This window comes from Argopecten irradians, chromosome 15 (assembly GCF_041381155.1).
Source record: "Argopecten irradians isolate NY chromosome 15, Ai_NY, whole genome shotgun sequence".
In the NCBI taxonomy this organism is placed as follows: Eukaryota; Metazoa; Mollusca; class Bivalvia; order Pectinida; family Pectinidae; genus Argopecten; species Argopecten irradians.
In genome coordinates, this window is record NC_091148.1 from 26,564,466 (window position 1) to 26,580,699 (window position 16,234).

At 36.7% G+C, this 16,234-nt stretch overlaps 1 protein-coding gene across 1 annotated transcript; it reads left to right on the top strand.

Annotated features, from left to right (window-relative positions):
* Nucleotides 1–21: 21 nt before the first annotated feature.
* LOC138309366 (large ribosomal subunit protein uL5-like) lies at nt 22–9,193 on the top strand. The gene is made up of 6 exons (XM_069250545.1): nt 22–154; nt 1,268–1,421; nt 2,115–2,221; nt 2,861–3,008; nt 8,011–8,105; nt 9,088–9,193. Exons 1-6 carry the CDS (start codon nt 149–151, stop codon nt 9,115–9,117), a joined length of 540 nt encoding a protein of 179 aa, XP_069106646.1. The 5' UTR covers nt 22–148; the 3' UTR covers nt 9,118–9,193.
* Nucleotides 9,194–16,234: the final 7,041 nt, after the last annotated feature.

Here is a 16,234-nt window from a genome sequence, read left to right on the forward strand (position 1 = left end):
TTCTTTTCATGCTTAAAACGTCATATATATGTATTGCATCTTTATTCTGCTGGTTTACGATGGTATATATATTAGTTCTGTAAAAGATGATAATTCAAAATTAACAGACTCCAAAGATACCGACTTCCTTTTCCGGTAAAAACCCAACATGGCGGTCAGTGTCATTTTGTTCACATGATGAAAATTGAAACTGAATCGACTATCATCTCATAACCTACATTAAAAATAAAATGTTTAGATGCACATATAAACTCCATAGTTACTGCTCATCACTCAACACCAATTATTTTTGTGTTCGTAGCATTGAATAAAGTAGTAATTCGGTGGTTTTATCGACTGGTTCTACATGTTTACGTCGGATAATATCCATTTTACATTAAAATGTCTTGATGATAAAGCACGTGTTCAATCTAGATTAAATCTAATGCACTTTCTTAACATGTTACATTTCATAATGCGCATTTATGAACCTTGGTTGACGAGGATCTCTTAAAAAATAACGAATTACAATCTAACGGTTCACGGTATCCTCGCATTCGATGGTGGGGGTATTGGGATTTGAAGTAAATGACATGACCATTATCATATTCTACTTGAAAAAGCGAACGTATAGTATAGTTTCAGTTTTATCCGTTTCATTAACTGTTTCATATGTTTTGATAAACCAAGCTAACAGTAACAACACTATATCGTGCTTTCATCTATCATCCTTCTGTATAAACCGGCACGTGTAAACGTGTTGCCTATCTCATGGTCTTTTTACATGCTCATTGCTGTATATTAGCATTTATACTGTTTCTACCTTAGTTTCAAAACAAGTGTCTGTGTAAGCAAACCATTTATTTTCGCAGTTTGATACTCCGAATGGCTATAAAATAAACAAGAGTTTAAAGCTACCATCAATATATATGGATGTTTTTGAGACACCTAAATGGGTAAATAAAGTATGATTTAGTGTCGATTAGTCCCATATTCTGGTAATTTTGATGTCCCAAATATCGCGTCAAAATAAGGCATGGGGTATAAACTGGCAGGTTGGACTAATAAACGGTAACTCATTGTTTACTCACAATTATTTTGGTATCTCAAATGCGATATATTGCTTTACAGTAATAAACTCAACATTCATAACCTTCCAGGACATCAGTAATTTATAATTTAAAAAACGTTATTGTCAACTTAAAATTGTTCGAGAATCAGTTACTACAATCAGTAACTAGATTCTACATGCATAATTTTTCTCTTAATTTTGATTGTTTTTTTACAGGCCGAGTCTGACAAAAGGAAGAACAATGTTATGCGCCAGTTGCGCATTGTCAAACTCTGTTTGAACATCTGTGTTGGTGAATCTGGTGACAGATTGACTAGGGCAGCCAAGGTGTTGGAACAGCTGACTGGTCAGCAGCCTGTTTTCTCTAAGGGTATGTATTTAGAAGAACCATGTATACTTTCTTATATAAGGCAGTGGTCCAGATAGTGAGGGTACAAGCATAATTTACTCTGTAAGAATACCTAGAAACTCTTGGAGAAAAATTAGGCCATACATGAAAATGGCAATATATGTGTCTTAGACCTCAAAATAAAATGTTTAAAGTTTATTTTCTGGAAACACTTATATTCTGTATCATTAATAATACTTAGTTATGCACAGAATCATTGATATCAAGAAATAGTACCTAGCCAGGGTTTCTTTCTATGGGCTTTGTGGGGTAGATAATGGGCCCCTTTCCCTATGGAAAGTATTTCCAAATTTATGCAAAATACACCAAAAAGATAGTTCACACCTGGAGTTTTCCTTCCTAATTTGCAAATTTCTTTCCCATAATTAGGTAAAAAGGCCCATTCCCAATTAAATGGGGGAAAGTCCTGCTAGCATACATTTGTATATGCTTGAGTACGTAGTTGGTTCTTTTTGGTTACAAAAAAAATCCTGCATGGTCTGAATTCACCGAGTTATAATCATAGTTCATTATACATATGTTTCAGGCATCTTATAGGAATATTGACTGGGAATGAAAATTACTATGTTATAACTAAGATTTCGTACGCATGTTCGGGGTTCTTAATAAACATGTTATACTGTAAAGCATCATGAATTATTTGGTCGGTTTCAGCCCGTTACACTGTGCGTTCTTTTGGAATCAGAAGGAATGAAACCATCGCTGTGCACTGTACAGTCCGTGGAGCCAAGGCAGAGGAGATCCTGGAACGTGGACTGAAGGTAAGTTTGTGTAAACAAGATGGAATCAATTGTAGGTTGCTGTTTGGTTAAGAAGATGGTATCAATTGTACATGGTATAAGAGCTGAAACGATTGGTAATTTTTATAATCGATTAATTGGTCATGTTTAATCCATTACTAATCGATAAACCACTTTAATTGAAGGCATTGAAATTAAAAAGTAACCATATTGTCTAACTACACTAAACGTCAACATTTTTTGTCCGTCATCTTTTGGTATCAACTAAAACATTACGACATGACAGAGCACCTCCCTTATCTATAATATAGACTATACTGGTGCCTACCAATAAATAAAATAATTACAGGGCTAAATTTTTAGAGGTTTTGCCAAAGGGAATGGGGCCTAAAATCAGCCCCAATTTTCGGCCCCAAATCATGCTGGGGGGAAAAGCCCTTATTTCCGTCCCTGTATCTTTCATCTTGTGTAACATTGTTTAAATCCAGTCTGCTATTTTGACACGTCTAGAGAGAAGTATCAGTTGAACATTAGACTAGTAATCCAGAGGTCCCGAGTTAGATCCCTGAAAAAGGCATTGATTATGTTAATTATAAAACCTGTATTCCTGCATCCTGTTACACCTCCCTGTGATTTGGACATTGTACATTTTGTTTACAGGTGAGAGAATACGAGTTGAGGAAGAACAACTTCTCAGCCACAGGAAACTTTGGTTTTGGAATCCAGGAACACATTGATTTAGGAATCAAGTATGATCCCTCCATTGGAATCTACGGCATGGACTTCTACGTTGTTCTAGGAAGGCCAGGTATGTAAACATCTTTATTTAGCGTGATGGGAATTAGTGACGCTACTGTGAACATACTTAATTTGACACTGTCTTTGAAGCTAATTCATGAATATACAGTGCTAAATTAAGTAAAACAGTTTGGACACAACCCTGCATATGGGTAACAGTTACCTGTTTGAGTAACAGTTACCTGTTTGAGTTATCAATAAGATACCCAAATGAGGAATTCTGTGAAAGAAAAATGCAGGAAGTTGTTTTAAAACTTTTTTTATCAAAAAAGGGCGTAATAAATTTAACATGGCACCATTACTAACATAACTTGTACATTATTAATCAAAATGGTGAAAAGCACAAACTTAACCATCTCCATTGCTTACTATGGTGCAAAAAATAGAACACAGGTAAAAGTCATTCAACCATGTCGTTACACAGAATTTCCCTAATCACTGTAGTGCAACTAGTACGGCAACGATGTTTTGATCCGTTTCCGGTATCGCTTCGATATACGAGTACCGAGCAGGTAGGTTCCAACTTGAAGAGTTTAAATACATTGCGCATGGTGTTGCAGACCGATATTTAGCTCAAGTGTTAATTAGATATCCTACCTTGTATTAAGATCGTGATTTCACGCAAAGTACTCCTATTTATCATACAATTGTGACACTTACATACAGCTTGATGCGAGTTCCTAGCAAAAACTTCAAGTTTTCATCTGAATCTTGCTTATTATCCAAGATATTCACAAGATTTGACTGAGAAACAAATTATTAGGATCATATGCATCAATCTGATATGCACTTTGCTAAATTTGATGAAGAATAAAGAGTGTTTGACCCATTGTTTACATCGTTGTGTCAGTCTTTGCGCAACGGTTTTGATCGATGATATTGCGAAAAAGTGTACGGTTTGGAGTTTGAGATTGCAACGGTTTGGTATTTATATGATGGCATCTCCATGCGTAATAGAATCCAACCGTAACGTATTAAGCACAGGGATCTGAGAATTAGTTACAGTTTCTATAATTATGGCCCCACCAGAATGCCCATAGACTATTTTTAGATGTTTTAGGGACGTAAATTAAAAAAAACCAGTAAAAATCCTATTCTACATTAAACACACAGAGTACAATGTAGAATAGGATATAGACCCTTTAAACGTCTAAAATGGTCTTTGGGTACTCTTGTGGGTCCACGATTACATCATAATTAATGTGCATAAATCTATAAACTGTAAATAATTATCAGATCCCTAGCTGTGGCATTAATTACATTTGTCCAGTTCACCTTTAAAACAATAGTTTGCAGCTGTCCACTCGGTCACACTGACCAATGCATATATACTATTATACTAATTAGGTACATTTTTATTATACGAATGAGATGTGTGTACCTGCATCTGATATGTACATGATTTCGTATACTGTTTTTATGCCCATAATTACAATGCCTATAGGTCTCTCCAATCCTTTGATGTGGGATTAAAGAGTTTTTACTCTTTAAAACTTTTGAATTTATGAATTTTTTATTGCATACCAACAAAAACTATTTTGGGAGAATTTGCCATAGAGTCGGACATCTTGTACCGCCGTCCTCAATTCCTAGCGTAACCACAAGGATAATTGAATAAGTTACAGTTCATTTCAATATGGACCAACCAAAGAACCCATAGACCATGTTTACACGTTTAAGGGGTCTAGATAAAAATCGGTTAAATCACATTCTACTAAGTATACGTATATATTGCGAAAGGTGGAAAGCTCCCCGACACACACAAAAAAAAAAAAAAAAAAAAAAAAAAAAATCTACCACACCTGCGCTTTAGCGGCCAAAAATCATATTTCTAGGAAGTCTAAAGAAACAGATTACTAACGTTGGAAATAGCGATACCTTTTCCTTTTAAAATCGTATAAAATGGTCCATGGGCAATGTGTTGGGTGTACATTGATACAACTTTATCTAATTATCAGACTCTTGTGGGCGTAACATCTTGGTTTCTTGATGTCCCTTCATCGTTATTGAAATTACGTCAGATTTAATTTCGTGCCCGTTAATAACTGATATTTATATTGTCACTGTACACATGTACAGTACCTATGTCTGGCTAATGGCTATAAAACCCAATGTATGATAATTCTCTATCAACATTGGCAGTTACATGTAGATTTTGGTGTGCTAATAATTTCTTCAGAGTTCAAGAGGTCACAAAAACACTGAGTTTAAGTCAATGTGAGAATTCATTATCTGGTTTATCGGTAGTCAGATACTGTCATTGTTTAATCGGTTGCTCATGACAACACACCAGAAGAAATCGAACCAAGTTTCCCCAAAAATCATCAACTGTTTATCAAATGATATTCTTATTCTATGCAGACGTATACGAACGCGTTTTATAATTTAACTTTAGCTTTTTTTTCTATATAACTGGAACGACTAGTGATTTTGCCCGTGTAATATTTTTGCATGTATCATTAGTGTAATTAAGCATTCGTTGTCATATTTTGACATGCATTGGTGTGTGACATAAACTGGTTGTTTTCGCATATCTATCATGGCGCGGATAAGTTAAAACACAGTCATATGATATATATATTTCTATTATCGCACCAAGTATTTATAAGTATATTTGAGTCATTGTGCGTGCTATTTGATACGGGGTTTTTTAATTACAATAGCCAATGTATGCAAAAATATGACATGAACAAGGTTACTTTATATCAAGCGCATTACGGGATAAACTAGTATACCCATTTCTAGTCTACTACAAAATTAAGAAAACATTACTTACTTTACTTGAAGCTTTCCTAAGTCGTCTAACCGCGTACACGTTAAATATTATGTCTGATGAATTTAATTCTAATAATAGTACACAAATTGGTCTATTTTCATGTCATTATCTGAAAGAAAGAAATCCAAACCGTACACTTACTTTTGTTTTTAACTTGTGTCTCAACCGTACACTATTGAAATTCAAAACCGTTGCGACACTAGTCTGATATCGAACACAAATTGTTGAATTTCATAAGTATATTCAACATTATTGTAAACAAATTATATACCAATGGAAACGGGAAAGTCTAAAGATTTCCAATATTGAATCACAGTAAAACTATACCTCAATATAAGTCGGCAAATCGAAGCTGAACGAAAAATTTTGCTGTGTTTTCTGTCATGTGTGATATTCAAATGCATTTTTTGAAATATAAGAAAACAGATAATAATACATTTTTTTGGTTTGGTTGAAACTTATCATACTCTTCAGCAATCACTACATACCATGAATCATGGTATCATCCGTAACACCAGCAAATTAGTGATACAAAGCACAGTACCGTGGTCTTCATGTCGCCGAAGCGATACCGGAAACGGATCAAAACATCGTTGCCGTACTAGTTGCACTACAGTGCTAATGGCTATACACTGTAGTCAATGGAGAGAATCTAAATTGTCATCTTACAACAAAGTTACACAACAGAATTTGATATTTCACCCACAGAAACATAGTCTTAGATCAATTGTAAGACATTCTGAAAATTATGACGCCATTTTTTGACAATAATTTTTAAAAGAAAGTTGTGTTTTTCTTTCACAGAATTCCTCATTAGGGTAACTTATTGATTACTTAAAACAGATGGGTAACTATTACCCATATGCAGGTAACTTACCCATATGCAGGGTTGTGTCCAACCTGTAAAAAGGTGTTTTTGGTATGGAACCACCAAATTGTGAATGAGCCACACTAATAAATCAACAGTTTTAATGTTAGTAACTCCATGTGGGCACATTGGCACGGACCGAGGTTTTTGCTGTAATGCCTCTGACCGCTATTATCTTTGTGCAAAATTAAGGTCAACATCTTTGCAACACTAACACATATATATTGTGTTGTTGGTTACACGATGGTGATACACAACTTAATAAAGAAATGAATTGATTAATATGCATGAACTTTCACACTGCTGATGATGGTGCTGGTACAAATTGTGGATTTATTAGAATAGCAAGGCAATCAAGATATGATTTTAATCAGATTTAATCCTTAATCGATGAGCATTTCATTAGAATGTATATCGATCGTTGTTTTGTTATTTTGTATATAGTGGTGCCAGTGATTTTTCTCCTTATATAACTGGGGTCGGTAAACGACCCCATTTCCAATGCCAAACCCCCTAATTTTTTCCCAACTAGTTTACTGTTTTACAATATCTAATCACCTATAATACCATGTTTAGTTAAGGATTAACTTTAATAGATTTTTTATGTTATGGAGATATAACACAAAAATCTGAGTGTACTCTAAATAAACCGCGAAGCGGTTTATGATGAGAGTACACTCAGATTTTTGTGTTATATCTCCATAACATAAAAAATCTATTCAAATTAATCCTTATAATTCAATTTACTAAAGATAATCTCTTCAACATTTAAAATTCATTTTGGGACTCTTTTGTCTATGAAATTATTACGCCGTCATCTCAGCCAATCAGAAGCGACGTTACAAACGGCGACGCCATTTTTTCCTCTATGGGCTGATAAAGTAAATTGTTAAGCCAATGAAAATGCTCGTAACAAGCAAAATTGAATTATTAATGGGTAAAGTTTTTCCCAAAACTACTCTTTTTGCGATTAAAAATTCCCAATTTGTTACAAAAACTTTTTTCCAAAATACCCTGAAAAATCACTGGGTCCTCTATTCATAGCAGTCTGCAACTTTAAGCACAGCTCATAGGCAAGGTGTTGGGGATTTTAAGAACAATGAGGCAATTTAAAATAAGGCCGCTAGAAGGGGAATGGGGCCGTTTAGCGGTCTTAAAATGATAGTAGAATCAGCCTTGTAAAATGAATTGTGATAAATCAAACCAAAAGGAATTGTTTCACTAATTATCATAAATGAAATAGGGGAAGGGGCACATGCTTATATATTTAATTTGTCAGGAAATTGTCTACAGGCATCCTTATTGACCAATTCAAATGATCAAATATGTTTGTCTCAGATTTGAAGATGATTTTATCTGTGTTCACAGGTTTCAACATTTCACAGAGAAGGAGGAGGAAGAGCAAGATTGGCTGTCAACACAAGGTCAATAAGGAGGAATCCATGAAGTGGTTCCAACAGAAGGTAGGATACTTGATAAAAATGCTTTGCCTTAAAACAGAGGTATTGTGAAAAAGAATTGTATTTGTTTATATTGAACACTTCTATTGGTTTTTTAGCTCACAAATCGTGTATTTGTAAAGGATGTGTTCTATTTTGTGTGCACATTGGCACGGACCGAGGTTTTTGCTGTAATGCCTCCGACCGCTATTATCTTTGTGCAAAATTAAGGTCAACATCTTTGCAACACTAACACATATATATTGTGTTGTTGGTTACACGATGGTGATACACAAAAATTTTTGGTAGATTGTACATCAGTTTTAGTTTCATCCTAATTTGATTGTGGGTGCTTGCTATATGGTGAATCATTGTCCTATATTGTCAGTACATTCATGTCCCTCTTTTCATTATATCAGGCCATACCTATCAGATCTTGCTTATGACAATACAAGAATTCCACGAAAGTGGATGTGTCGCCTGCACAGCGTCACCATAAAATAGTTATTTACAGTTGAAAATATTGTTAATAATTAGGTGAAGTTATCAAGCTCGTAACTCTTGCAAATATTGGCAGATTTTGACTATTATTGAAATCATCCTAGATCTCATTAATATAAAATAACTATAAATATTTGGTTGAAAATGGGCTATACATTTTTAAGTTATCGAGTGGAAACCATGGATTTATCTGTTTTGACGATTTTAAAGTCCTGTAAGTCTTGCAAATATTGACGGATTTTGACCATTGATATAAAGTAATATACCTAATTTGGTTCAAATCGGACGATAAATACTTAAAATAAATATTACACACATCTCATAGGAATGGGGAGTGAGTAGTATCATGCTATAATTTGTTGTAAGCATATTTTACTGTATACAGATTATAGAATGCACAAAAACAGTCCTTTGAATGTGTAAATTCGTCTTAGAAACAATTTTAGCTTGATGTTTTATACCTTTAAAATCCTGTCTTATAATTTGCCTTGTTTGTATTTTTCAGTATGATGGTATCATTCTTCCTGGGAAGTAAACAGACTGACCTTAAAAAAAAAAGAAAAAAAAGACAATGCTTCTCTGTATCGGCATTAAACTGGCTGTGACGAGAATATCAAGTGTTCTTCATTTGTAGTTTCACCTATGTATAATGGAAAGGTCAAATGGTCCTCGGTGAAAAAGGATGTTTATATCACCTGTCTAAACTATACAATGTGGGCTTATGTTGTATGCGAGATGCCAACTTCCATGTTAAGATCACCTTACTTAGCGGCATCTTCTAGTTTATGTACAGGGTCAAGCGTATCCATAAATTGCCATTGATAAATCTTCTAGTTCATGTTAAGGGTCAAGCGTATTTATAAATTGCCATAATTGATAAATGTATTTTTTTTCAGTAAATATAAACAACATTGATGTTTGACCCTGGTAGGCAAATGATGATTCAATTATATCAATATGGTACTTATATTTTAAAGCGGGGAACAACAAGATATATATTAAGCTGCAATACATACAAATCATTGATCTAGTTCTGTTAAACTGTACTAGACATGTTATTTACATACTAGCAAGCTATCGCTAAACTTACTAAGGAAACTTCACATTAAACACTATGGAGAAGGTACATTACATGCAAGCTCTCACAAAATTCTTGTGAAAGATTTTGTCCCAAGAAATTTTGAAGTGGTAATGTGATTGATCAATTTGAAATGTCATGAGAACATGACCCCTAAAGGATGTTTGATCTTATATGAAATGGAGTGAGAATATAGATCAGGATTTTAATCGGATAATTGTTTTAAATATCAAAATGATTGCTACTCTCTGAATCCTTTACAGTATCTAAATGCACAATGTATAGTACCGACATACGTAGATGATCCCTTGGCCTCTTGACGGCACAATCAGAGCGCCGTTCCAAATCAACAGCATTGGCTGTCTGAAAGTGAAAGTAGAAGTAGTGCTAAAATTAGCGATCTTCAAGACGGAAACGAGCCCTCTGATAGGTCAGAATTTAGATCATCGACCAGAAATGGGACTGTAGTGGAAATATTTGCCACCACATGACAGCAGTAGTAAAGCACCGTAAAAGCCGCGGATTCTGTCAAGGCCAACAAAGACTCTAGGAGTGTAATATATTATCTTGCCTTGACATGTGAAGATGAGAATTACGTGGTACATGATTTAGAGAGACATCATTCGCCTTGAGAGTTAATTAAGAAAACATTATTACAGTGATTGTCAGATTCTGCATGAGGTGTATATTTGGGGATCGGAAGGCTTCTTACAGAATTCGATGGAGCATTCCTAGATGGTGTGTATTCCTTAGTGTCTACAACAGGTGACCAGAAGAAAACTGCTGTTGATGGTAACCCAGGCGATATATACACTAACGTTAATAAGTGTAGCGTAGTGTAGTGCGATCACCCGTGGGTCTCCGACGATGTAACCCAATCAGCACTGTAATTTCAAAGTGGACCGTTCCAGTCATTGAGTAGAAGGGTCCAAACATGTCTCCTGGATTGAATGAGTTACCGTATAAGACTCAATAAGGGCCAAGGGTGTTTAAAGAATTGAAAAAGTGCTAATACGGCAAAATTATTGCAAATATTCATACAGTTTTTGGTCTTTATTTATGCCTAAGCAATTGAAATCAAGGCCACAAAAATGGGGAGGAGCGCTTATTTGGTCAATCTCTATCGCAGGGCATGGTAACGGTTTGTCTTTTTCTCCATTCCAGGGCATGGTACAGTCTGCCCTTACCGCCATCCCAGGGTGTGGTACCTGGCTGTCCTTACCTCTATCAAAGGACATGGTAACGGACTGTCCTTACCTCCATCCCAGGGCATAGAACAGATTGGCTGAAATGACTCGTGCATATTTTGAGATCAGGACATGGTACAGTTCTTGCCTGTCCATACATCAGTTATCGATGAATGGAAAGTCTAAGAAGAGACAAAAATCTTACCAGTGAATGAGATTGTTATCTGTGCATCCCTATACACCTGTGTCGGGTGGGAAGATGTAGTAGGGGTTGAACTTTTGACCTCTAAACACTAGCCAGATACACTACTGATTTAGCTACCCAAACCAATCCTGCTATCTTTGTCCTCTGTACACAATATAAACAATCTTGCACTTAGTAAGCCCTTACACAACGGGCAGCAATTTCGTAGTGAAAAGACAGGACAGTGCTACTGTAATCTATCCAATAAGAGAGGGGGTGCTTCATAGGACCAAATTTGGGCTAAATTTTCACAATTACTGAACAGATTAAAGCCATTCATCAATATACAAAAGAAATCAATAGAGATACCTACTTTTGATTCTGGGTAATGTGTAAGTGAAATGAAATTGAATCCTCAAGTCAAAAAAGGGGGAGGGATGTTTATTGGATGGAATATGGTCATCTTCATCCTCGATACTGCAGGGGTTCCGATCACTTACGATCTCTACACCCCTGGACTATCTCAAAATAAAAATGAAGGCAGCTGAGGGGAAAAATTTCTGAACTAATCACAGGCCAGCCAAAATTCCTTTGAACAAAGTCACACAGTGAACCACAGTGTACCGTTATACGGTTCTTTTAATGTACGTCAAGCGACCAAATTACCTGTCCTGTTCTGTTACCTCCAGTTTTACGATGAGATAGTTCAGGGCATCCTCGATACTCCAGGGGTTCCGATCACTTACAATCTCTACACCCCTGGACTATCTCATAGTGAAATTGACAGCAGCTCAGCGGAAAACATTTGACCAATCACAGGCCAGCAAAGATTTCCTTTAAAGACTACAGAGAGAGCGATGCCTAACATCAAAGCCACACAGTCAACCACAGTGTACCGTTATACGGCTCTTTTGATGTACATCAAATAACTAAATTACCTGTTCTATTCTGTTGCCTCCAGTTTTACTATGAGATAGTCCTGGGGTGTAGAGATCGTAAGTGTTTGGAACCCCTGGAATATCGGGGATGAGTTCAGAGGTGTAGAAATCGTAAGTGATAGGAACCCCTGGAGTATTGAAGATGGGTAATCTTTGACTGGTTGGTAACTTACTAGTGAAACTACATGAAGCTATCTTTAACAACATAATCCTTGCTTGGTCATACTTGTTCAGGGGCGGGTGACCGTTCTTAGGGTGTCTGGAAACTGGAATCCGAGAAATGTTCAAATATTAGATAGTTGTCTTGTTAACATTTTAACCACTGCTGTGGTCGACTTTCGGAAGTAATTCCAGCAACATTGATATTGTTTAATGTCTGTCGAAATCCATGAAACACACATACACCAAACTGCTCGCTATTATATAGTCGATCATTGGGAATGAAGATCATTTCAATCACATTTGGAACTGGTTTTGGGTATGGTTTCGGAAGATGACCAGGCGTGCTGATTGACCCATTTATAGCACTATAACAAGGACAAGAGTCCCACTGTTACAGACAAAGACAACACAAAAATACCGCAGCTTCCCAAAACTTGGGCAATCCACACACGCGACGCATTTCATATAGCGGAGGTCATCTTTAGATGGCATCAGCTAACCAACCAACCAATACAACACTGACTAACAATTCCTTGGGACTGATCCTGTACAACATTATGAAAGATGAAATGATCAAATTATCACAATAGACAGCTAGTACAACCACGGGCGTTTGTCTCTAGTTATAGACATTTTTCTATATATTTATATATATATATGTAATACTGACACAGTATTACATACATAAAGAGAGAAAAATGTCCATAGAGCCAAACGCCTGTGGTACAACTGAATGGTCAAAATGAACGAAACGTGAAGACTAATTCACAACCAGTTATCCCATATTGGAAAATGTATTGCGTCGGTAGCAGACCATTGACCAAGCGAAATGATACCTCGTTTTCTAGTTCACGTACGTCACGTCATCCTCGATACCCCAGGGGTTCCGATCACTTACGATCTCTACACCCCTGGACTATCTCATAGTGAAATTGAAGGCAGCTCAGCTGAAAACATTTGACCAATCACAGGCTAGCAAATATTTCCTTTGAAGATTACAGAGAGAGCGACGCCTAACATTAAAGCCACACAGTCAACCACAATGTACCGTTATACGGCTCTTTTGATGTACATCAAAGGACTAAATTACCTGTTCTATTCTGTTGCCTCCAGTTTCACTATGAGATAGTCCAGGGATGTAGAGATCGTAAGTGATCGAAACCCCTGGAATATCGAGGATGACGTCACGTACATGAAAGCAAAATTGACTTCATCCTATGTTGGAGGGAAAGTTAAATATGTTTGCTATAAACAGTTGTTAGTAAATACCATCTAATCAAATGTATTGATATGTCGTACACATTCCACACTACCATGGCAAACTCCATCCTCGATTTCCAGGGATTACGATGTCTACACCTCTAGAATATGTCATAGCAAAACTGAAGGCTCTGTGTTAGACATTGTATGGGCAGGAAGCTTGGTCATTGGCCAGGCGCGGATCCAAGGGGGGGCGGACCCGGCGTACGCCCCCCCTAAAATAGGAGAGAGAAAAAAAAAGAAAAAGGAAAAAGAAGGGAAAAAGAAAGAGGGGAAGGAAGGAAAAGAAGGAAGAAAGAAAAAAAAAGAGAGAGAAAGGGAAAAAAATAAGGAATTAGATAAAGAGTGAGAATTAGACAGAAAGCTCCATTTCCTACCTTTACCGTTTGATGTTATCATTTTAAAATCTAAATGTATTCGACTTTGTGGTACATACATGCATGAACATACTTGTATCCAGGCATAATGGAATAATTATATATTTTTTTTCGTGTAAGTTAAGGTTTTATCTCCATCGCTTAAAAGGTACAATGTAAATCCCTTCAAGTATTTACTTTTTCCAAAAAAAAAAAAAACCCGATAAAATCCCAATATATTAGATAATTTATTGTCATTAATATTCAATATTGACAGGTTATATCTCGATATCCTTAGCAATAAAAGAAAAGGGGGAGGGGGTGGGTGGAAGGAATTGTAGCTGGCCATGAGTCTTCGCTGGTTGACTATATGTCATGCCCTTCGTTTTCCAGGTTGTAAATGATATATTACACATTTTTGAATCAGCATTAAAGTCCTGTATTAAATCCGACTATCAATTCACAAATGTGTGCGTACTTTCAAAACGCCAGTTACAAGATCAATACTGACGCCGAATGCTTCTATAAGCCTTTTATTTGTCCTAAGAAAATGTGTGTAAAGAAAAAAGTGGAATGCGACAGAAAATGAGAGCTTTTAGGGTCTGGGTGCACCCCATGGCCAGATGCCTTCCTTTTTTGTTTCAATAAAAACATATCTTAACGATAATGTTATAAGATAGGCAAACGATGTTGAAAAATTAATGCACATGACAAAAGTCTCCCTATTAGAAAAAAGGGTGATAGCAATGGTTCCTGGCACCGTATGGCCATAGACAAGACCAATAGCATTCTTTTCTTTCGTTGTCCAATACACGAATTATGAAGATTGTGTAAGTTAGGGAAATGAATTATCTAATCTGACAGATAATGTATAAAAGTAAAAGCTTATATCGTTAAAAAAGTTCACATACACTTTCATTAGTCCTATAAAAACCTTCAATAGGCGATTAGACTGAAAATGGTGTCTTCTTTAGATCTACAATTGTTCTCTATTACTTCAAAACCTCCAAAAAAGTATGAAAAACTGTACCCGAGTGATTTTCGGAGGCAGTGCTCCACTACGATACATAGGGACCAATTCGTACCCGGCCTAAAGGCATAGTAGGCCGGGTACGTATATTCGTTCTAGGCGGCCCCCAGACCCCCATCCTTTTCTTTGCTTCGTGCCTCTATGAATAGATATTCAGACTTTAGGCAGTGCAATTCTGTAACTTTATATTCAAAATATGACATTAGACGTCAAAAATAATAAACGAACATTTTTACACGGCTTCAATTATTTTTTGGAAAAAGTGTACATTTATTCGAGGGCTTCTGGGGGCCTAGGCGGCCCCCACCCAGACCCCCGCTCTTCTTTGCTTTATGTCCATATATAAATATTAAGATTTTGATATTGCAATTCTGTAAGTAAAAAAAAAATAAATCAAAACTTCAAATAAAAAAATATGACACTTGACACGAAAACCATAAAAACATCCTTAAATGGCTTCAATTATTTTCTGGAAAATGTGTTCATGAAATCCTCAGAATGCAGGATTTTGCATCATTTATTCGAGAGCTTCTGGGGGCCTAGGCGGCCCCCAGACCCCTCGCCTGATTTGCTTTGTCCCACGCCCCCTCTAACCTCAAAACCTAAATCCGCCCCTGTTGGCGTACTTTAAAAAACCGTACATAACAGTACGGCATAAGGGGTCATGTTCGGATGACCTTTTACCATGCTACGTCAATTGATGACGCAATTTCGTCCCAGTATACATATACATTTAGCTGCAGCGTACATGAAAGTAATTCGTAGACATGTTGGCCCCCCCCGTCCTGGGGAACGGGGGGGGGGGCAGTTGCCCCCCACCCCCCGCTTCCTACGCCCCTGGTTAGCCATGAGGAAATACCTATAAACCCGAGGTCCCTCTAACTATATGTAGTTAGTCTTGGGGAAATACCCATCAACCCGAGGTCCCTCTATCTATATGTAGTTAGCCAAGGGGAAATACCTATAAACCCGAGGTCCCTCTATCTATATGTAGTTAGTCATGGGGAAATACCCATAAACCCGAGGTCCCTCTATCTATATGTAGTTAGCCAAGGGGAAATACCTATAAACCCGAGGTCCATCTATCTATATGTAGTTAGTCTTGGGGAAATACCTATAAACCCGAGGTCCCTCTATCTATATGTAGTTAGTCATGGGGAAATACCTATAAACCCGAGGCCCCTCTATTTATATGTAGTTAGTCATGGGGAAATACCTATAAACCCGAGGTCCTTGTATCTATATGTAGTTAGCCATGGAGAAATACCTATAAACCCGAGGTCCCTCTATCTATATGTAGTTAGCCATGGGGAAATACCTATAAACCCGAGGTCCCTCTATCTATATGTAGTTAGCCATGGGGAAATACCTATAAACCCGAGGTCCCTCTATCTATATGTAGTTAGCCATGGGGAAATACCTATAAACCCGAGGTCCCTCTATCTGTATGTAGTTAG